At 41.2% G+C, this 23,928-nt stretch overlaps 2 protein-coding genes across 3 annotated transcripts in view; one reads left to right on the forward strand and one right to left on the reverse strand.

Moving 5' to 3' along the window:
- The window catches only part of smc2 (structural maintenance of chromosomes 2), a 53,510-nt gene extending 52,284 nt beyond the window's left edge, over window positions 1-1,226 (forward strand). Inside the window, exon 24 of the mRNA XM_078571188.1 lies at window positions 205-1,226. Within this exon, the coding sequence (XP_078427314.1) occupies window positions 205-396 (192 nt within the window). The 3' untranslated portion in view covers window positions 397-1,226. The remainder of the gene's footprint in view (window positions 1-204) is intronic.
- On the reverse strand, window positions 1,218-23,546 carry scg5 (secretogranin V). 2 transcript variants are annotated; one of them, XM_078529162.1, is made up of 6 exons: window positions 23,186-23,546; window positions 22,572-22,791; window positions 14,355-14,504; window positions 11,532-11,644; window positions 8,235-8,288; window positions 1,218-1,554 (listed from the first exon to the last, which is right to left on the reverse strand). In XM_078529162.1, exons 2-6 carry the CDS (start codon window positions 22,783-22,785, stop codon window positions 1,456-1,458), a joined length of 630 nt encoding a protein of 209 aa, XP_078385288.1. In that variant the 5' UTR covers window positions 22,786-22,791; window positions 23,186-23,546; the 3' UTR covers window positions 1,218-1,455. The 2 variants fall into 2 exon arrangements, with proteins under 2 accessions (XP_078385288.1, XP_078385281.1); XM_078529155.1 differs by having other exon boundaries at window positions 22,572-22,775; window positions 23,186-23,303.
- Between the last annotated feature and the right edge of the window lie 382 nt (window positions 23,547-23,928).

Here is a 23,928-nt window from a genome sequence, read left to right on the forward strand (position 1 = left end):
CAGTTGGAGTCTGTTGTCAATGAATTGGAAAGGGTAAATTATCAGAAGGCAAACTCCATTCTCTTTCTATAGCTGATTACTGCGGTATTACTTTCTGTGCTGCATCTTTATGGCAGGATAGAAGAGGAGAAATGAGAGGTGGGAATATGTTTTTTAAAGAAAAGCTACATCCTTGTCAATGTGACTTTTTTTAAACTCCTGCAGTTTATCGTGGTGTCACTGAAAGATGGCATGTTCACTAATGCTAACGTCTTGTTCAAAACCAAGTTTGTGGATGGCGTGTCAACAGTCGCAAGATTTGCTCAAAGCCAGAATGGTTCAATCACACCAAATCATATTCCCAGCCGAACAGATAAAGAAAAAACAAAAGAAAGGAGGAACAGACTTCAAATATAGTTCTGAAGCTTTCGCAAATGGATATATGGCACTGTGCACGCTATCTTCTGTATGTGTAATTCTGTACAGCAAAGTTACTTTTCCTTTCTCTTTATATTTTCCTAATACTTTTATACATACCTGTTTTTTATATTTCAAATAAACTGCTTTTTTCCCTATAATTATGAAAACTTTTAATGGACAATGGTAGCTTTTTAAAGTTATAGAATATTTCTTGTATCAATATTCAAAATTACTAATGGCCAAACAGGTACAACCAAAAAAATTAGAAGTTTCTGATACGTAAACTGTTCTACTTTAAGTGATAGAAAAGTAAAGGAATGATGTACAATTAGTTTATGCTTTTGATTGCCTCCTGGCTTGGTTTACATTCTTGCGTCCATTGTTCCTTACCACTCAAAACTCCATAAAGCTCCTGTATGAGATTTTGATACTGTTGCATATTTGTGAGGATCTGCTAACATTTGCACGCTGCTCAGCAGAACACAAGGTAAAGGTTGTCATTTTGTCGGTGATTACAGAATTGTTGCAGCACAGAAGGAGACCATGCAGCCTGTCATGTCCTCCTGTTGGGCTTTGTTGCAACCTTTTTTAAATCATTACTGTCATTCAGTTGATATTACCTTCTGAAGAAGTCAGTAACCAGGCATGAGTCTGCACTAGAGATGTGAAGCTGCTGACTTGAAGCTCTGGGTATTAATATGTAATGTTGGTTCAGTACACCCCTGCTTATCAGTGTGCAGAGAAATGGAAATCCAAACTTTGAGATGACTACTGAAGTTAAAATGAGAACCATTCAATATTTCATTAACTTCCAGACGTTAAGTTAGTTAAACTTTTATTACCATTGTAGTGGAGCCTTGCTCAATTAACGTTAATGCAACTATCAAGGCACTGTGCAAACCTAAGCTGCCATCACTGCCATAGACACAAACAGCCAGATTTCTACTTGTTAGCTACTCATCAACAGTGAATATCATAGCTTTATGAACTTTGATTGATGATTGATCCACATCCTATGCAATTAGATGTGGAGTTGTTTTAGATTTGGTAACTAATCTACTCATTGGCCCGTCTGTCCTCTTCAGAGAAATGAGGAGCTGATTTCTTGGCGACAACGTTGTTGAGTCTCTTCCCTTGCAGGTATGGATTCACACTCTAGAAACAAAAGGATTATTTTAATATCTGTCCCAGCCAGAAGACAAGAAGAAAAAAATCTATTTATATCTATGTCTGCCTGGCTACTTTATAAACTCATTTTTTCTGTTTTTCAAAACGGACAATTGCTGAACTGATAGAATGGCCACAGCTGATCACATGATAATAGTTTGGAAGTTTCTGAGCAATTTAAACATGAACAAAGGCTAACACATCAAACCTCCTGGAATGTAAAATGCCTTGCATCATTTAAACATTTCAGCCAATCCAACACAAAGGATTCATAGACAATATGTCTGTACCAGCCAGCTCTGGACTCGTCACCTTCAAAGTTGTACTAATGGTTCTTCAGTTACCTGCTCAAAAGACAATGGGTATTAACAAGGGTGCCTCGTTAGCTTAATAGCTCGACTTTAAACCACCCTCATGACCGAGACTTGAGCTGTTTAATTTCCTTTAATTATACAGCTTTTGAATTTTATCTTCAGTTGCAGTTTAACCTCAGGAGAGGAAATTGGACTCCAGGCAAGCAGCCTGCCTTTGACCTCTATCTCTGTCCAAGTTTGATTTCCAGAAAGAGCCCTGTATTTCACCTACAGAGTGAACTGATACCCAGGATGCAAGAATACTTTGCTGCATTTTCAACAGACCCAACCTGCAACCAAGTTTCTAGGACCAAGACCAGGAACTCTGCCAGACAAAGATGCCACTGGACTTTTGATTCTGGACTCATGTGAAACTATAGCCCTTATTTTTATTGCGGTCTTAGCCCTGAACCCCTTTCTTTCCTTATCCTCTTTTATTGTATGAATGCAAATAAGGATGACGTTGTGAAACCCCCTTCTCATGTGTATGTAAAATAAACTACCCCTCTTATTTTACCTTATCTCGAGTTTGCTGTGGGGTTATTAATAGAGAACTGGATAACTCCAAAACTGAAGGGTTGGGGAAAATATGCCACCATTTATAAAGGAGGAAATAAAAAACACCTTTCTGTTTACAGATATAGAAAATAGGAGCAGGAGTAGGTCATTCAGCCCTTTGAGCCTGCTGCACCATTCAATATGATCATGGCTGATCCTCTCACTCAACACCGTACTCCCGCACTCTCCCCATACCCCTTGATGCCTTTAGAGTCCAGAAATCTATCGATTTCCTTCTTAAATATATTCAGTGACTTGGCCTCCACAGCCTCTGTGGTAGAGAATTCCATAAGTTCACCACTCTCTGAGTGAAGAAGTTTCTCCTTATCTCAGTTCTAAATGGTCTACCCTGTCTCCTGAGACCATGACCCCTTGTTCCAGACCCCCCTGCCCCCCCCCACCTGCCCAGCCAGAGGAAATATCATCCCTGCATCCAGTCTGTCCATCCATGTCAGAATTTTATATGTTTCAATGAGATCTCCCCTCATTCTTCTAAACTCCAGTGAATACAGGCCAAGTTGGCCCAATCTACCTCATATGACAGCCCTGCCATCCCAGGAATCAGTCTGGCGAACCTTCACTGCACTCCCTCTGTGGCAAGTATATCCTTTCTTAGGTAAGGAAACCAAAACTGCATACAATACTCCAGGTATGGTCTCACTAAGGTCCTGTAAGACATCCTTGTTCCTGTACTCAAGTCCTCTCGCAATGAAGGCCAACATACCATTTGCCACCTTAACTGCTTGCTGCACCTGTGTGCCTGCTTTCAGTGATTGGTACAAGGACACCCAGGTCCCTTTGTACATCAACATTTCCCAATCTATCACTATTTAAATAATACTCTGCCATTCTGTTTTTCCTACTGAAGTGGATAACTTCATACACATCCACGTTATATTGCATCTGCCATGTATTTGCCCATTCATTCAACCTGTAAATCACCTTGAAGCCTCTTAACACCCTCCTCATCGCTCACATTCCCACCAAGTTTTGTGTAGTCGCTCACATTCCCACCAAGTTTTGTGTTGCCGGGCAGGTAGAGTGGAGAAATCAGGGCTGTTTAAATTAATCCTCTGGTCTGTATTTTATCTGATGTCTATATTGAAATAGTATTGTTTAAACTTTATATTTGCTTAGGGGAGGTTTTCAATAGTATGTGCAGACAATGACAGTCCTCCGAAATGGGTTTAGCCCATCTTTAGTGCAAGATGCTATCTTCGTGAGTTGAAACCTGCACCAGGAACAGCAGCCTGAAGACTTATTAACCTGCTGATTGCCACTTAAAACGCCTGCTAGCACTCATTAAAGAGACTGTATGGTATTTTGGTGGCGAGCACTTCAACTGCTGCCCTGTCCCAACAGCGACCAGTTTTTGGGAATAAACATTGCATTGATGTCTATTTCAAGTGCTACTCATGATTTGATGTCCTTTGCTGTGTAGAGAACCTCTGAAACACAAGTGACTTTGTGGGAGCCTTTTGTTGAGACTTCCAATGCTCAAGCACCATTTATTCCAAAAACTCAGGACTTCGCCGACAAAAAGCAAGTGCTGTGCTACTACACCTTTATAGGAGTCACAAAGGGAATGGGAGTGCTTGGCCTGGAGAAGAACACAAGGCCAGGCAGAACTGCACTAACTGTGTAGGAGAAAGGGATAGGAGCTTGAAGTAGCATTGTTCCCCATTGTGGGTACAGAACATTCCCCCCTACTCTGGAGCTTCTCCAAGTGCTCCATCTGAGAACCTGTGTACCCTTTCCCTTGATCCCTGAACCATCCTGCAACATGCTGTCGTGTGACAGCCAGAACACTCCACACGTTTAGTGTAAGTGGGTGGAAAGAGCCCATGTATGCTATTCACCAAAATTGTATCCAATCAGCACTTGAGTGTAAACACTAAGATAAAAGCAAAAAACTGCGGATGCTGGAAATCCAAAACAAAAACAAAAATACCTGGAAAAACTCAGCAGGTCTGACAGCATCTGCGGAGAGGAACACAGTTAACCTTTCGAGTCCGTATGACTCTTCAACAGAACTAAGGAAAAATAGAAAAGAGGTGAAATATAAGCTGGTTTAAGGGGGGGTGGGTGGGACAGATAGAGCTGGATAGAGGGCCAGTGATAGGTGGAGATAACCAAAAGATGTCATAGACAAAAGGACAAAGATGTTGAAGGTGGTGATATTATCTAAGGAATGTGATAATAGGTGACATTAAGGGTAGAAAGCAGAACGAGCAAGGTAAAGATAGTCCTAGTGGGGGTGGGGGGAAGGGATCGAAATAGGCTAAAAGGTAGAAATAAAACAATGGATGGAAATACATTTAAAAATAATGGAAATAGGTGGGAAAAGAAAAATCTATATAAATTATTGGAAAAAAGGGGGATCGGAAAGGGGATGGGGATGGAGGAGAGAGTTCATGATCTAAAATTGTTGAACTCAATATTCAGTCCAGAAGGCTGTAAAGTGCCTAGTCGGAAGATGAGGTGCTGTTCCTCCAGTTTATGTTGAGCTTCACTGGAACAATGCAGCAGGCCAAGGATGGACATGTGGGCATGAGAGCAGGGTGGAGTGTTGAAATGGCAAGCGACAGGGAGGTCTGGGTCATGCTTGCGGACAAACCAAAGGTGCTCCACAAAGCGGTCACCCAGTCTGCATTTGGTCTCTTCAATGTAGAGGAGAACGCATTGGGAGCAGCGAATGCAGTAGACTAAATTGAGGGAAGTGCAAGTGAAATGCTGCTTTACTTGAAAGGAGTGTTTGGGCCCTTGGACGGTGAGGAGAGGGAAGTAAAGGGGCAGGTGTTGCACCTTCTGTGGTTGCATGGGAAGGTGCCATGGAAGGGGGTTGAGGTGTGGGGGTGATGGAGGAGTGGACCAGGGTGTCCCTGAGGGAACGATCCCTGCGGAATGCCGCCAGGGGGGTGAAGGGAAGATGTGTTTGTTGGTGGCATCATGCTGAAGTTGGCGGAAATGGCGGAGGATGATCCTTTGAATGTGGAGGCTGGTGGGGTGATAAGTGAGGACAAGGGAGACCCTATTATGGTTCTGGGAGGGAGAGGAAGGTGTGAGGGTGGATGCGCGGGAGATGGTTTTTTGACAGGGCCCTCAACCGTGTCCGGCCCATCTCCCTCCAGGCAAATTCAGATTATGGTAATCTGCATTTAGAGGGCCGAAATGATACACTGAATCCAGACTTTCAAATAGGCTAGTCCTATTCACACTGTGCCTATTTAGTGTCTATTTCATCCTTTTGCTGAAATAACCCCACTTGTCTTGACTATTTTGAAAACTATATTTTATATATTTTTAATTTATGTTTTAAGGTGTTCATTTTTTCTCCACTCTCTATCAGACACTATTCCTGACCTATAAGTAGATAAGCAACTAACTCACAGCTATGTGGCAGTATGAAGTTAGAGCTAGCTGATGGGTTAGCAGGTCAGAGTGATTTTTTTTTCTCCCCCTTGAGAAATGCCTGTCCATGACTTTGCAGCTGACCAAGGACGATGCTAACAATAACTCAGTAGGTTGTGGATAATCGGTAGTGGCACCTTATACCCCAGTCCCTTAATGTCACAAAATGGAATAGCTCCAATGTGCTTTGCTTCATCAACTTATTACACTATTGATGGTTCCAAATGAAAACTTTCAATTTTGGTTGTCTTCAGTTTCAAAGTTGAATGAAGTAATTGTAAGGTTTGGATTAACTGAAGTACAGTTCAATAATACTTCAATGTGCTGTTGACTTTATCTAAACCTAAGAAATTGAACAGTATTGTCAGTCGTTGTTGTAGTTCACTGTTAGATGTGATTCTGCGATTGGGCATCACTTGCTGAACAATCCTGAGTGCGCTTTTAAGATAATCAGTTGAGCTCGTAACGTGGCTCATTTACACTTGCTAGAAGTACCATACACCGAGAAGAAAGATCATTCTCAGGATGTGCATGTTACTAGAAAGACCAACCTCAAGAATGTGATGGTTGATATTCTTGGGTATAAAGCAACCATGGGCATCAGCAAATCCTGCAGCTGTGGGTGAAAACACTTGTATAAACCAGTCATTGTCAGGCTGCTATCTATAATAGAAGTTCACATTTTCTGTGAGCAATTTTCTTTTTACAAAGTGCCACAAGCAATGCTTGAATATAAACTCTGTTGAAGAACTTGATGTTTGTGCTAAAACGTTTGAATTATTCAATAACTTGAATTCAATAAATTTAAATAGCAGAAAATAGAAATTTAAACAATCAGATTTGATCCAAGCAACTTTGAACTAAGAGATGGAATGCATGGGACGTGTTTAAAACCTTGGCACTTCTCAAAACTTGCACAACAGAGAAAGGGAATAAATTACAGCAGTTACTATAGTGCAAAAGGGGTAGAAAAATAAGGGAGAGAGAAAAGACAATCAGAAATCCTGGAAAACAAGGAGAGTGAGAACAACAAAACTAAAATCAAGGAGATGCAAATACAGAGGAAAGATTAATTAATATGCATGCATGGGGTTGTAGTTTTGGAACTTTTTCTAGTGCTTACATTTACATTTATTCAGAAGCCTACATCAAAAACTTAGGAGGTCAATACAGGATCATTAGCGTGTGAAATAGGAAATCAGATAGGCACATCCAAAAGTACAGATCACCCAAGATGCAATCCTACAGAAGAGTAATTGGATTTTTTTCCCTTTATATTTTAAGGCCAATACACCAACATCTGTGAAAGGCAAGTGATGATGCTTCAGGTGGGAAAGGCTTGACGGCCTGAATTGTCTACTCGTGTTCCTATTTGACCTTCTATTACCAGTTCAAAAAACATTACTGGGCTTTTTCTCTTTACAGATGTTGACAGATCCTCTTTTCTCCCCCCAGATTTGCAGCATTTTGAAGCTGTTTTCTTTTTGTGCCCTGGTAGTGACTAGATTGAGCCTGCCTAGCCTCATAGCACAGCAAGCAGAAAAGGTGAAGGGTCAATGAGTAAATTCAGTGGACCATCTGGTTCCCCCTTGCGTTTTTTAAAAAATCCGATTCTGTGAAATAGGAACGGAAGAAGGCCATTCAGCCCGTTGAGCCTGCCATTCAATACGATCATGGCTGATCGAACACTTCAATGCCTTTGACCCACACTATCCCCATAACCCTTCACGTTATTGTTAATCAGAAATCTATCAACCTCTACCTTAAACAGACTCAATGTTTGAGCTTCCACAGTCCTCTGGGGTAGAGAATTCCAAAGATTCGCAAGCCTCTAAGTAAAGACATTTCTCCTCATCTCGGTCCTAAGTGGCTTCCCCCTTATTTTGAAATTGTGTCCCTTGGTTCTAGACTCCCCACCCAGGGGAAACACCTTACCTGCATCTACCCTGTCTATCCCTTTAAGTATTTTGTAGGTTTCAATGCGATCACCTCTCATTCTTCGAAATTCTGGAGAATACAGGCCCAGTTTCCCCAATCTCTCTTCATTATTCTTCAAAATTTACTTTTGATATTTAAAAAAAAGCCTTCATTCACTGAACTAGGGAATGGAAAGCGATCATTAAATATTGGTTTATTTGCCCTCTTCATTCCTTCACTCTTAAAAGAGCAAGTGAGCAATAATTCCCAGATCTGTCCATCATGGGTCATATAATAAAATTGTTCAGAGTCAGTTTATGGAATTAATTGAAGATTTTTGGTAAATGCTTCAAAATAATATTTGGATCACCTATTTGAGTCACAAGCCTATAGAAACCAACCACAGAAAAGAAATTCGAGAAATATTACCCTTCTTCTCCTTCCTGGGGTACCTTTCACATTTCCGTACATCACATTCTTGCTCTATGAAGGAAGTTAGGCACAAGTTTAAACATATTTATCACAGCATATTGTCTGTAACAGATAATAAAAGATGTATAAAATTCCAACAGCTTCTTTTTGCGTTTCTTGCAATGACACTAATTTAAAACTGTAGCAACTATTATGAGCCAGTTTATCATTTATGTCTACACTACATTTTCAAATAATGTTGCTAGATCAGGTATTGAGCCATTGCTTATGGCTTGGCGAAGCAATGGATGAATGAAGGGCAGTTGTTCAGAAAATCATATCTCAAATTGTCAAGAAGATATAATAATTCTCAATGTAATTGGAATTTATTTTGAAATAGAGTAATAGTGGAATGTGTCTATATGTGTGTGTGTGAGAGAGAGAGAGATAGAGAGAGATTTAATTGAATTAGAGGAAGCTAGTCTGGGTGCTTTGATCTAGGTTTAAAATGTTAATTAGATAAACATGGGGAAGTTTAGAAACATGGGTGTCAAGAGAACATTTGCATTTTGAAATAAACCAGACTAGATTGTTTTTGAAGGAGGGGTGAAATGTGTCACCTAGCCAGGTGAAGTTTAGAAACCGTGTGGTTATTTTTCTCAAAGATTACTGGTGAAACTTAGTGCTATGAGAGGGTTTTATTATCAAGGAGATAAAGCCCAAAGACATAGTGAAACAATGGGTATTTGCATTCAAAGAGGAAGATATGCATAAAGAAGGAGCAAGGGCGGTGGGTAAGAGAAGGTATTTTTAAGATCTCACAAGTGTGTTAAAAGGCTTCGGCATCTATACCTCAACCTCCTGTCTTCAAAGGACTGAAGTTAAGAAAACTCACTTTGAATTCGACTTGTTCAGGGCATTGTGTTTCTTTGCCTGGGTCTTTTAAAGTCTGTGTGTCTTATGTTTGCCTTAACGAAAGTGTAACTGGGAGTTAGATTGATTAGGGGATTTAGAAGTTATCAAAGTAGTAATTTGTAGATCCACGTATGTATTTAAAAATCATATCTCTTATTAATAAATGTTTAATCTAGTTTTATTTTTAAAAAAACCTATAAGACTCAGTCTTATTACTACTGAATTCAAGGCATGCATCTTGAAATTTATACAAATTGAAAATTGGTTGTGACAGTTGTTTCACGTTTCCCTCTGGGATTTGAATAGCTCAGCATTTACCATCGGCTGTGTCATAACACAAATACACTAATAATGTAAAAGGAAAATGACTTGATCAAACCTATTATTTGATTCTAAGTTGGGAACAATCTTTCTCAACTGAGAGGATAGGTTTGAGTTTGGGTCACAGACAGTATAATGCCATGTCAACCAAGGTCGAGCATGAGTGGCTTAGGACAATCCCTTTGTATCCATCATCATCTTCTATTGCTAGAATTTCCAGATTACATCTTGCAGTCATATCCAGCCCACAAGTTCTAGGTTCTTAGCCCAGTCCCAAAAACTACACTTTCTTTATTCACCTAACTTCAGACATCAATTGAATTTGCTGTGATTTTTGGTTTGGCTTTTTGAATTTTGGGGTCCTAAATCCACTATTAATACGTCCCTTTTTTGTCAAACATTCTGCAAAGCTCAAAATGTGAAATTTAGCAGTGGGGGAAATAACTGGTTTAAATGTGCAAGCATTGCGAGAGAGAAAAAAAATCCAGTGAAGATAGGGAAAGTAAGTAGCACCAGAGAGAGAAAGAGAGCAAGAAGCTACTTACACTTCTTTAACATTTTCTGCCTTCACTCCTGCCTCAGTTCATCTGCTGCTGAAATCCTCATCCATCCCTTTGTTACGTCTGCATTCAACTATTGTAATGCTCTCCACACACGGCTCCCACCCTCCCCCTAACCATAAACTTGAACTCATCCAAAACGCTACTGCTCATTTCCTAACTCACACCAATAATCCCGTTCAGCCAGCACCCCTATACTTGTTAAACGTTGGCACCTGACATTTCTGCACTCCTCCAATTCATGCCCCTTGTGTGTTCCTGATTTTTATATTTCCACCATTGGTGACCATGCCTTTAAAGTCTAGGCCCTAAGCTTTGGAGATTCCCCACCCCCTGTCAAAGCTCTCCATCCCTTTACCACCCGCACCCTTGTGAAGATGCTCCTTGAAACCTACCTCTTCAACCAAGCTTTTGGCCACCTGTCCTAACACCCCCTTATGTGGCTCAGTGTCAAATCTTTTGTTTGATGATGTTACTGTGAAGCACCATGGAACATGTTACAATGTTAAAGGTGCTAGATAAATGCAAGTTGCTGCGAAGCATCAGCAGGGAGCATTGGTAGAGAAAGGTAGATCAGGGAGCAATGGGAGTGGAAATAAGAAATGTGAAGAAGAGCAGGAGCAATAAGGAAGAGGCAGCCAGCGAATCGAGGTAAGAGGACTGCTATTTTGATAATCCTTACATCACCTGTGGCTTTTATGATTTCAATTTTTATTAGTTGCAAAAAAATATCTAACTGGAAAAACTTTTGCAAAACTGTCTACATCACAGCATGAAATACTCATTGATTTTGGTGTGTTATATTGTTTACAGGACTCTGTTGGACACGCACAGGAAAGTTCTGGGCACCCAGTTCTACCGAAAAAGCAGCAATGAACTTCGTTTCATTATTTTTATGAAGCTGAGATGGACTGGATTTTCAGACAGTTTTGATTTACCAGTGTGCGTACCTTAATGCTTATTTCAGGCCATTAGTGATATTGCATTGAATTGATTTTACAGATTAAGTGAATTGTAATTTTTTCACTTCTATTCATCATACTTTCTCACTGAATCATTAATAAGAATATGCTGAAAGTACAATACATATCAAACTCTTTCCCTTTCAGACATTAACCTTTCTGCTTTGTCCTAACCACATTTGTGTTCATCTCCATAATCACAATAAGAATATTGTGTTGCTCCATCTGCAAGCTTTTAGTTTCAATGGGATGTAATTTTAAAAATATTTATAAATCGTCTATGTGATGTTAGTTCTTACTGTTATCGACTGGGCTATTGAAATATTTGTGGAGCACATGGCTACAATTTGAGTTCTAAACAGATTAAAGTTAACAACTTGAATAAAAAAAGATTTATTTAGTAAACTGGATTCGGCGAATCCAAAGGTTACACCAGCATAATTAAGTTGGCTTAGCCAAACGAGCTGCCCAAATAAGATGTAGAGTACACATTGTAATTGCACATGTCTTGTCAGGATTTGAAATAAAGTGGAAAGTGAATCTATTTGAGCACTCACCCATTTTCCCATTGCTGGGTAATCATGCTGTGGATCAAAGAGGCGCTGATGGACCTGGTAGTCGTTGCTGAATTTGGCTGTGTCAGGAGTATGTTCCAGGCATCCGTCAGCAGCTGAAAATAATCATACACTTTCCTGAGTGTTTCATCACCTTGTGCATCAACGTCTGTTTGAACCCTGGGAATGTATTCATTTATGAGCTTCACTGGCTGGGCCAGCATGTGTTACCCACCCCTAATTGTCCCATGAGAAGGTGGCGATGAGCTGCCTTCTTGAACTGCTGTGATGTAGGTACACCCACAGTGCTGTTAGGAAGGGAGTTCCAGGATTTTGACCCAGCGACAGTGAAGGAACGGTGATATATTTCCAAGTCAGGGTGGTGAGTGATTTGGAGGGGAACTTGCAGGTGGTGGTGTTCCCCTGTGTCTGCTGCTCTTGTCCTTCTAGGTGCTGGCGATTGCAGGTTTGAAGGGTGCTGGTGCAGGAGCTCTGGCAGGTTGCTGCAGTCATTTTTGTAGATGGCACATACTGCAGCCATTGTGTGCTGATGGTGGAGGAGTGAATGTTTAGGGACCATTTACCTTACTGTCAATGCCAGCAGGAAGGGTTGTTTCAATTGATGAAGTAGGCAAGGGTGCTCCAGTTCACATCATCAAATGACCTTGGACTTTCACTAACATAATTAAGCATGAAGCCTTTTCTCAAATATCCAATAAGGAGACACTGCCTCAGTGTCAACCACCAAAAACAAAACAAAAGTGTCCCTTCCCGCTCCCCCTCCTCACCTACCCAATCTTCAAAAGAGAAGAACTTAACCATAAAGTAAAGGATAAGTGTACAGAAGAGAGTAACCACTTTGGTGGGTCCAGGAGGAGACCCATGAGTTGACCTGTCCAACTCCCGCTCCCTCCATTTTGCACTGGGCGGTCAAATATCAGCAGCGTGGGAGAAGTTGAGCAGCCCGTTCAAACAGTGGAAGAGGGGGCCACAACTGCTCACATTGAAGAAAGGTACAGAATACTGTCTCATCCTGACCGAGAAAGTTACAGGCAGCCAGAGAGTCCGAAAAACAGTTTAAAAGCTATTGATGGGGCAGCTACAGATAGCACCCTCCACTCCAAATCCTTAGTGGAAGAGAACCCTACATAAACGGTAAGATGGATAGACGAGGGAGAAGATGTTGAGAGAATGCAGAACCAGCTATCCGTGAAATCCCTCTATGCAGTGTGGATGGCATGGAGAGATGGCTCAAGCTGTGAGATACAGACCCCTGATGGAGATTTCATGAGGATAAGTTTGGGTGAGATTGCTTCGGATGCTTGACGCTCCATGAGACATTCAGTGGAGTCGGGTTGCTCGACTCTGAAGCTCTCAGGGATGGTTATCTGAACCAGCCAATCACCTCTTTTGTTGTATCTTTTTTCACAGAGAAGGATTCTCATAAGCAGCAAACCAGGAAGTAAAACACACTGATCGTCTTTCTCTTCTTAATCATTTTACAGAGAGCAAAATAAAGACTGGGGCAAACATATAAGATTAAGGTAAAAGCTGAAATATCATAAATAAACCTTTGTTTAAAAAAAATACAAGTTTTATCTAAAAAAACTTGTAAAATTTTTATCATAACGGAGGAATTTGACATTCCACAAATATAAAACTAGTTTTTCAGGGCCAGAGAGGTTGTTCAACAGTAATTATGACTTAGCACGCCATTAAAACCCAATCTACAGCTCATTCAATAAGGTTTGGCATATTCAAGGGTTTTTAGAGCATAAAAAGTAGAAGGGCATTTCAATTCAAGTGATTTCTAAAGGTTTCACTCTGTGGGGATTCAACAGCACACTGTGGGAAAGAATGAGGACTCAATGACACCAGTTTCTGAATTTCTACATTTAACTGAATGTGCGGATGCCAAAAGTAGCTGTTAGTTTAGCAGGGTAAAAACTGTGAACGCTGACAGTTTTGCAGTCATAACAACCACAAAAGATGGGCGCAGATACAAGTGTGCGCGGACATGTAGGAAATCCTGCATTCAGTCATGAATAAACCCTGCCTTGGGTGGATTGCAGTTAATATATTCTTGCTGACATCAACAGTAAGGTTTTTAATGAACAACACTAAAATGTTGAAAAAATAGTATTACAAAAGCTTTTTTTTCCTTTATTCTTTCATGGGATGTGGGTGTCGCTGGCAAGGCCAGCATTTGTTTCCCATCCCTAATTGCCCTTGAACTGAGTGACTTGCTAGCCCATTTCAGAGGGAAGTTAAGAGTCAACCACATTGCTATGGGTCTGGAGTCACATATGGGCCGGACCAGGTAAAGATGGAAGATTTCCTTCCCTAAAGTACATTGGTGAACAACAATCAACGATAGTTTCATGGTCACGTTTACTGAGACGAGCTTTCAATTCCAGTTTTATTAATTAAATTTAAATTCCACCAGCTGCTGTGGAGGGATTTGAACCCGTGTCCCCAGGGCTTCAGCCTGAGCCTCTGGATTACTAGCCCAGTGACATTACCACTATGCTAGCATCTCTCAAAAGGTAGAATAATTGTCATCAAAAGGTGGTGCAAGCAGAGTCTTTGAATATTTTTAAGGCAGAGGTGAATAGATTCTTGATAAGCAAGGGGGTGAAAGGTTATCGGGGGTGGGCGGGAATGTGGAGTTGAGTTTCCGATCAGGTCAGCCATGATTTTATTGAATGGCAGATCAGGCTTGAGGGGCCGAGTGGCCTACTCCTGCTCCTAATTTGTATGTATGTTCATTTGCTGTTTCATTTAGTTGCTTGTGTCACAAGTGAAATCCTGAGGCATATGAATTACCTTTTCTTCCCAAAGGACAGGGGTTAGGTGGATCAGGATAACCCTGATCCTGATTAAAATCCTTCGGTATGTTATCGCCAGTAAGCTCTGCCACGATGTTGGGAATGTTGCCGTAGGGGCCCAGGTGTTGCAATCCTTCATGAGCGCCTCCTAGAGACAACATCGGAGAGAAACATTCTATGTAAAATATCTGACTACTACATTCTGCTCCACATTGACTGTTTAACAAATATAACATTCATTCGTGATCACAGCGCAAGACATGTTTCCCATGAAATGGGAACAAAAATATAAATATTGAGATGGGCTGTTAAACAGATGAAACTGTGCACAGGAGAAACTTTATAACCAATCATGAAAAGGACGACTTTAGTTGGTAATAATTTAACAGCAAAATAAAAGCATTTTCTGTTTATTTTTTCCCCAAGATTAACGTTTGATGTAACTGAACTTTCCAACATTGTGTGCACCTGGGTTATTTATTGTTACAGATACACAACTTAATCAATAGATGTGTTTCTTTTCTTAAAGTGCTGTTTTCCTTTTCAAAGATTGTATATGTTTTCTTGCCAAGTGTTCACATTTCCCTCTTTTCCCGAAGAACAGGAAAGGCTCCTGGGTTTGATCCCTAAACTGTGCGGAGTTATCAGATTTGATTAATGGGCTGAGGAAAGGGGCGTGCATTCCGTTCCAGTGTTTCTGGATTAGGGATGGAATATTGGCCATGGCTCCCATTTCTGATCACTATCTGGTGACTCCTGCTGAAAGCGCACATTAATCGGCAGCCAAAGTGAGGCCTTGCTGTTCCATTCCTTTCCCCTAAACCTCGAGAGAAGAGGTGGGGGAAACAATGGCAAAAAGGGGGGATGGAGTGGGAGATCTGGCTAATGAATTTAATCAACTACATTTGAGAAGTGAGTTACACAATTTTCAGAAACACTCAGCTGGTCAGACAGCACCCGTTTCCAGCATTTTCCGTTTCAGATTTCCAACATCCGCAGTATTTTGCTTTAGCAGCTGAAAGCCCAGCCACCGATGCTGGGATAACTAAAATCAGGGATGCCCAAGAGACCGGAGTTAGAGGAGAGCAGATATCTTTGAGGATTGTGGAGCTGGGGAGATTACAGGGAAAGGGAGGGCTAAGGTCATGGAGGGATTTGAAAAGGGATTTGAAGGATGGGAATACGAGACACGGGGAGCAGAGTTTTTGGATGATCTGAAGTTTACAGAGGGTAGAATGTGGGAAAACCTCATGAGGTGGTGCCTCTCACGGAATCCACATGTACACCAAATCCTGTCTCTACGGTAGATACCATCAGGAGAATTTGATGTGGGGACAGTCATCTTATGGTGAAGACTGTAAGACAGTCACTGTAATGTAGAGCTTCACTTTTAATTCTATAAAATTATACTATCAACATTAATTTTAGAGAGCAAAGCCTAGGAATTAATTTTGGCTATATTCGTAGATGACTATTTAATGGGTTGAAATGCCACTGTTTCAACAAAAAAACTTATTAACTATTTAAAAGCACACTCCTCCATTACAAAAATGGAATAGTACAAATATGATACACATTTGCCTGTTAAAATTGCTAGCAGGAATATTTAGATGAAATAAAGTTGAGCATTGCAAGAAACAACCCAAAATGAGCTAAGAGAACAGGTCTGCACAATCATTCCTCCTCCTCCTTCAAGAGGGTGTTGGTGACCATGGACATCCATTGGATTAGTCCATGGTTATATTTGGCAAAGTACTGCAGTGGTTGCCTTCTGCAGGATGACTGACCAGGAAACTCTCCCACTCTTACCGTCTGCCACCAGGTGTATTAGAAGGATTTACAGGCTGATAATCAACCTGTTTGGCCACGTTATGGATGCGCCTTCCAGGCTCATCGAGTCCTGAAATGGGACTTGAACCCGGAGCTTCTGACCCAGAGATGGGGATGCTATCCATTGAACCACAAAACCTCTCACAACATGTATTGCTCACGGTTATAATTATTTTATGTGCAGTTTAGTGGGATATCTTCACCTATGTGAAGCAAAACACATATTCAAGAATATTTTTAAATACACAAAGACTGACTTTCACAGTGTGCCGGGGACCCTCATACACTGGGGGTGCAGATAGGAAAATCACAGGCAGCTTCTCTGCAATCTTCCACAATCTGCTGTCAGCAGGAGAGATTCCTGCCACCAGAGTGGAAAACCGCCCAAAAATGAATTCCAAAATGCACCGATTGTCAAAAATATGACATTTCCGGAGGGATGGAGAGACCCAAAGATCTCCTCATTCCAGAGAGAAACGTCATAAACGATGTGCAGTGTGCCCGCTGGAACAGCACTGTTCTGGTGTGGCCTCAGGTTACAGTCACTAACGTAAACACACTCGTCTAATTTTCCCGAAGGTTATTTATAAACTTGCTGAGATCAGACATAAAAGTAGTTTAAACATTGAGTCATTGAAATGAACACCTCAAATCTCAGATCGGACACTGGAGCCTGCTTCATTACACCAACAATGGCTTTCATCTATATAGCGCCTCTAACGTAATAAAGCTTCCCAAGGCATGCCATAGAGATGTTAGGAGTCAAAAATTGAAGGGGGATTTGCACTGTAGGAACAATTATTGTCAATGTTAAATTTTCTCTTTTATATCTGCAGATTTTAAAATTAAATCTCTGTACTAATAGAAGGAAAGGCAGACAGTGACCCTCTTGGAGATGTGACATTTGGGTTGGGTAGTGGCACTGCTTTCTACTGCTACTGAATTGCTGTTCCAGAAGAGAGAGCTGATCATACTTGCCCAGAGAATATTCACTCCGAATTAGCATCTGGCAAAAAAAAGCAGCAGCAATCTCACTTTCTCTTAAACATAGCGGCTCATTGTCAGAGTCTCCACCTCGACCAAAAATATACCGAGTCTCTGCTATCTACATCATTTCACAACAAAAGAAAGTCAATCTTGCATTTATATGGTGCCTTTCATGACCTCAGCACGCCCCAGGTGATGAAGTGCTGTTTGAAGTGCAGTCACTGCTGTAATATAGAAAACGCAGCAGCCAATTGCACCCAGCAAGCTCCTACAAAACAGCGACAATAGATTTGTTGTTTGAGGTACAAATACTGGCCAAGTTACCAAAGATAACTCCCTAACTCTTCTTAGAAATAGTGCCGTGGATCTTTTACCTCCACCTGAGGGCAAAATGGGGGTCTCATCCGAAAGAACCAACACCTCTAATAGTGCAGCGCCCCAGTACTGCACTGTTATTAGCCTAGATTATGCGCTCAAGTCTCGGGAGTGAGCTTTAAACCAACAACCTTCTGACCCAGAAGCGAGTGTTACCAATTGAGCAGACATTGAATCTTTGCATGTGCTCAGTTGAATATGGTTAGCAGGTATAAAGACGAGGAATGTGTAAACTTGACCAATTTCTTTGGACTGAATGAAACCTATTCAAGGGTTTAACTGCCTCTTAGTTCAGCCTAGCTCAGTTAGCTGAGCTAATACCCGAATAACATGTCTCCAACGATGCTTGTTTACGTGCAGTAACAAAAAATCTCCTACTAGCTTGAAAGAGAAGCTCACCAAGACTTACACAGTGCCAGATAACATGGCCTTTTATAGAAATTATCCTGTGCTGCACAGTCATGCAAAATGTGGCAAGTTACCTTTTGCTTGATGTGGTGTTATTTGCTGGGAGCACTCCCAAACTAAACTCTTCGGAGTCCTAGAAATTCAACTTCGGTTTCAAGCTCCATTTGCACTTAATTCGATCTCTCAATGAGTGAGGTTTTGACATTTAAAATTTATGTTCACCTGTTCAGGTTTTGGACTCAATTTCTTCAGATCATCGTGTTCTGGGGGATATTAAAAGTGAACTCAATATGTCTCAGCCCCCTTCACCCACACAGTCAAGGGCACAAGACAGTGGGTGCTATTTTTTTAAATTCATTCACGGGATGTGAGTGTCGCTGGCTAGGCCAGCATTTATTGCCCATTCCTAATTGCCCTTGAGAAACTGAGTGGTTTGCTAGGCTATTTCAGAGTCAACCACATTGCTGTGGATTGAGAATCACATGTAGGCCAGACCAAGTTAGGGCAGCAGATTTCCTTCCCGGAGGGGGATTAGTGAACCAGATGGGTTTTTATGACAATCGATTCATGGTCATCATTAGACTTTTTTTTATTGAATTTAAATTCCACCATCTGCCATGGTGAGATTCGAACCTGGGTCCCCAGAGCATTACCCTGGGTCTCTGGATTACTAGTCCAGTGACAATACCACTACGCCATCACCTTTCTATCATCATACCAAGAGTAACTTCAACATTTTCTTCCCCCATCTAGTGATTTATTATTGGAGGTGAAAGAACATTTTTTTCTTCTCACATCTCAGACCAATTTCTTAACAAATGGTATCCAAAGATTTTCTTTTGCAGTAGAGTGTTGGCACTTGCATTCATACAAGTGCTGTCATATCTAAAAATGCACCATCTTCATGGAATATTCTTTGCTGAATCCTTCTTTACTTGGTTGCAAATATATGAAGGCAGTGGCCTACATACCACCTACATCTTCATGTCACAACAGGTCAACATTACTGAGCTGAAATAAAACCAGAAAATGCTGGAAAAACTCAGCGGGTCTGGCAGCACCTGTGAAGAGGGAAACAGAGTTAACGTTTCGAGTCCGTATGACTTCTTCAGGGCTGAAAGAAGTAGAAGTGTGATGGATTTTATGCTGTTTAAGAGGGGGTGGAACAGGTGGAGAAAGATAAAAGGTCAGAGATAGGTGGAAGCTCCGGAGAGATTTGACAAAGATGTCATGGACACAAGACAAAGGGACTGTTAATGGTATTGTTTTAATGGTAGTGTTAAAGACTAAAGAAGGTGCTGATAGTGGCATAAAGATAAGATAGCAGAATGTGTTAATAGCAGAACTAGGGTCAGCGCTCTGAAAGCACAACATAGAAACAAGTGACAGATGGCCCTATGGGGGGGAGGAGGGAGCATTTGGGGGAAAAAAATAAGATTTAAAAAAGGATCAAATGGAGGAGAGAGTTCACGGTCTGAAATTGTTGAACTCAATGTTAAGTTCAGAAGGCTGTAAAGTACCTAATCGGAAGATGAGGTGCTGTTCCTCCAGTTTGCACTGGGCTTCACTGGAACATTGCAGCAGGCCAAGGGCGGATGTGTGGGCATGAGAGCACGATGGTGGCTTGAAATGGAAAGCGACAGGAAGGTCTGAGTCATGCTTGCGGACTGAGCGAAGGTGTTCCGCAAAGCAATCACCCAGTCTGCGTTTAGTCTCCCCAAGGTTATGTTGTGCTTCCACAGAGCACTGACCTTTGTTCTGCTATTGTCGTGATATTAACACATCTTACTATCTTACCTTTATGCCACTATCAGCACCTTCTTTAGTCTTTAACACTACCATTAACACTCCCTTTGTCCTGTATCCATGACATTTTCATCAAATTTCCCCTGAGCTCCCACCTTTCCCTGACTTTCTATTTTGCTCCACCTGCTTCACCCTTTCTTAAACAGTATAAAATCCATCACATTTCTACCTCTCTTTAGCTCTGAAGAGTCACACGGACTTGAAATGTTAACTTTGTTTCTCTCTCCACAGATGCTGTCGGATCTGCTGAGTTTTTCCAGCATTTTCTGTTTTTATTTCAGATTTCCAGCATCTGCGGTATTTTGCTTTGTATTACTGAACTGAAAATGCATCATGGAATTTCCTGCTCTTTCCCCTTCCTAAATAATAAAATGTTTGACAGGTAATATCATGAAGGTAGTGCTTATGGATTAAATGACAGGGGCTACACTAGAGGCACCAGAGGCTAGAATTTGAAATGCTTATCAGTCAAAATGGATCTTGACGTTTCAGTGTTTCCGTCTGAAGGATATATTTAGTGGTGATACTTGCACGATGTGCACAGGCAATTTCACTGAGTAGAGGCTGTCAGTCCATCACTGGATATAAGACCTTAGCTTTAAGATAGAAATGTCATGGTTAAGAAAATGCCATTATGTCTTATTGGGTCTTATTGGGGAATGCCATTATGTGACACTTCAGTTGCCAGTGCTTGTTAATTGCATATCATTTGTTTTTAATTATATGCAGGTGGAGGGCATTAAATGTGGTTTCACTTGAGCCCACGTAAAGAGACACTTACTGAAACTGTGGGGAGGTTGAGTTAAGAGGCATATGCTTGTAGTGTTTCACTCTGTAAATACATATAAGACTGTGTAACGATTGGTTCCAGTATCATCCTTCACCAACTGGCTTTCTGGAATATTACAGCAATGTCACCTCTGAGTGGGTTCAAATCCCACTCCAGACATTTGAGCACATAAATCATGTTGACACTCCAGTGCAGTACTGTGGGAGTGCTGCACTGTTGGAGGTGTCGTCTTTTGGATGAGACATTAAACCAAGGCCTTGTCTGTATTCCCAGGTGAATGTAAAAATCCTATTTTGAAGATGAGCAGCAGGGTCCTCCAACGTTTACCCCATAACCAATATTAAAAAATTGGTCTTTGCTGTGTGTAAATTGGCTGCTTTGTTTCCTACATTACATCAATGTCTACAGTTCATTGGCCGTAAAGTGCTTTCGGACATCCTGAGGACGTGAAGGATGCTATATAAATGCAAGTTTGCCTTTCAAATCCCTTATGTGTTCCATTTCTCCTAATTCATTGTATTTTGAACAACCTCAACATTTTTCAATCAAGTAAAATCTTTTTCTTTGATATCTCTTTTGAATTCCCATTCATATCCTTTGGTCCTACTTTCCTGACACACTTTGGAGCAATTATGTAGGGTTATCTTATATAACACTTTGAACCAGACGAGTTTACAACTCAGGAGGAGATCGTTATGCTTGTGCTGGCTTTTTGCTGGATAACTCCAAAATTCATCCCATTGCTCCACGCTCACTCCATAACCTTATACCTTCCTCCACTTCCAATATTTGCCTTCTCTTCCCTCAAGAGCTCGAGTTGAGGCAGAGACAGCTCTTCAGAGTGGCAAAGCCATTTGTCCTCACCTCTCTCAGTTTTAGCGATCATTTCATATCGATGGCCCCTCATCACTGACTCTGCAGCCAAAGGATGCAGTCTCATCATCTTCACCCATTCAACACTTTCAGATGAAGGGGGATCATTCAAGGCCTGATATTAAACAGGCAGTCGGACAGTGCTGATGTGGATGAGAGGAATGGTGATAAAGTCGAGGTGAGCATTGTTCGATGCTTGAGGAGTATAAACGGCACCATCGACTAGTTGGGTCGAATGGCCTGTTCTGTGCTGTACATCCTATTTAATTGTCGTCACTCATGTGGAAGCTGACTCCATGGCTGCTGATGATGGCACCAAGGATGTGATGATAAGAAAGGACAAAGTCAAGGACAGATAATTGAAGGATTCCTGAGGTGATGGTGCCAAGGAGGGAAGAGAAACTATTACTACAGACATGTTGACTGCATCTGGATTAGATTGGTGTGCAAACACACACCAGAACACTTCAGGGCCTTCAAGAGTAAAGGGGAGCTGGAGATGGGACAATAACCAAGAGCGAGAAGATAGACAGTAAGACGTTTCTGGTGGAGAGGGAACCATTAACAATGTCAGCTAGTGAGGGAGCCAAGAATAGTAGTGGATCAAGAGTTGAATGGAAAGGAGATTTAGGGAGCAAGAGGTTGATCTGGTACGAAAGGTCTGGAGACCAGGACTGTCCACAGTATTGTAAATGTGACCATGTCAATAATTTGGATTATTTCACTATGCCAGCTGTATTATAATACAATTTTTTGCACTAAAATATTTTAAATTCAATAAAATTTCATGGAATGTAAAACACAGAAACAGGCCATTCAGCCCAACAGTGTTTATGTTCCACACAACCCTCTTCTCACCCTATTTTATCTCTATCATCATATCCTTCTTCTTTCTCCCTCATATGTTTATCCAGCTTCCCATTAAATATATCTATCCTATTCCCTGTGACAGTGAGCTCCACGTTCCCACCGCTCTTTGGGCAAAGCAGTTTCTTCTGAATTCCCTATTAAAAGCTATAATTTACTACCTGATGTTACGCTCATAATATTTTCTAGGACGTACTTTTGTTTTGCAAATCGAAAGGAATACCCTGAGGTACCTGCGCACCTCACAGCGATCTGCAGAATATTGTCAGAATCCATTACCTTCAATGCTCTGCGGTCCCACCAGATTTGTAGCTTGATGAGCCGGATATTCCACTCTAGGCCGAGCGATGCCTAACTGCTCCATGACCCCATGCAGCAAGCGTTGGATGTCTGCTTCAGACACCTTGTCCGGATCCTGGGAGCTGTGAGCTGATGTTAGAGCCCAGGTTACCACTGTCAGCATCGCTACCCGGAACATGATGGCTGAAGGCATGGCAGCCTGCAGACAGACAGAGAGAGAGAGAGAGAGATACTGACTGATAAGACAACTAGTAAAGGGGAGAATTTCTTCCACTCGAGACTCACAACATTCACTGCAGCCATCTGAAATTAAATTAAATGTTGCAGAAAAGAAACAGCACCTAGATGGCACAATGAAGTACATAAACTGGCAGTCTAAGAATAATAATACTAAATAATAATAAAAATAGCAAATAATACCAAACCATGGTATTGGTGAAATGCATCTCCCCATTACATTTCCATCCTTCGTGATGCATTTAAAGCAGTTACTGCAACATTGGGTTTATTTTTTTTTTAAATAGCCAGATTCACTTACCGTTAAGATGTTAGAATTTAACATTTACAAAATGCATCAGCCAGTCAGGACTTACCTTCGATCAGGTATGGTGCCTGGTGTTCTTTGAGAAAAGAGATGGTGGAATTATTTTCACAGCTTCTGCTATCTGCTGGTGAATAATTCATTTGCTGTTGCCTAGGCAGCAGGGGCAATGACATCACCTGCCAAGAGGACCAGCTGCTACAGTGAATTTTCCATTTGCTTTTACCAACGCAGCGACTAAGAGCAGGATGAGTGCAATATCGCTGCTTGACGGGCAACTCTTCAAGCAAAAGGAAAAGATAATTTACCCCTTTTAATTATCTGTGAAAGACTTTTGCCAATACACATTTGTTTGGCTCTCACTAGCTGGTATATGCCATGTGTACGTGAAGGTTAGTTCTCCCCTCCACCACAGGATCTGTAAGGATGCTTGATGCAAAATGGCAGCTGCCATCATCAATTTTGTGGCTGTACTAAGATAACGACCAACTCTTAACATGCAAACAATACTTTGAACAACGGAAAATGTTAATCTTGGAATGATTTCTATACTGAACACAACAGTCGGAACAGGGAAACAATCAGAAAAGTACGGACTTAGGAAATACTCCTAAATTTTACAATTGACTGAGCTAGCAATGTGGAGCATTTTACTTTTAAGTTTTTTTTTAATCTTTGGAAATGTGTCTCAGGCATTTCAGGTATTGTTGCCAACTCTGGTTGGATGTATTCCCAGATGTTTCATCACGACCTCCCACCTCCAACTGCTGTCCCCCCACATTTTCATCAGATGGT

This window comes from Cetorhinus maximus, chromosome 2, assembly GCF_964194155.1.
Source record: "Cetorhinus maximus chromosome 2, sCetMax3.hap1.1, whole genome shotgun sequence".
Lineage (NCBI taxonomy): Eukaryota > Metazoa > Chordata > Chondrichthyes > Lamniformes > Cetorhinidae > Cetorhinus > Cetorhinus maximus.

Coding starts and splice junctions, on each gene's coding strand:
- scg5 (XM_078529155.1), bottom strand. CDS start 23,276: ATGAATTATTCACCAGCAGATAGCAGAAGCTGTGAAAATAATTCCACC. Junction 11,645..14,354: donor CTGTCCTTTGGGAAGAAAAG/GTAATTCATATG, acceptor GATTATTTTCAG/CTGCTGACGGATGCCTGGAA. Junction 8,289..11,531: donor ACCCAGCAATGGGAAAATGG/GTGAGTGCTCAA, acceptor CTTCCTTCATAG/AGCAAGAATGTGATGTACGG.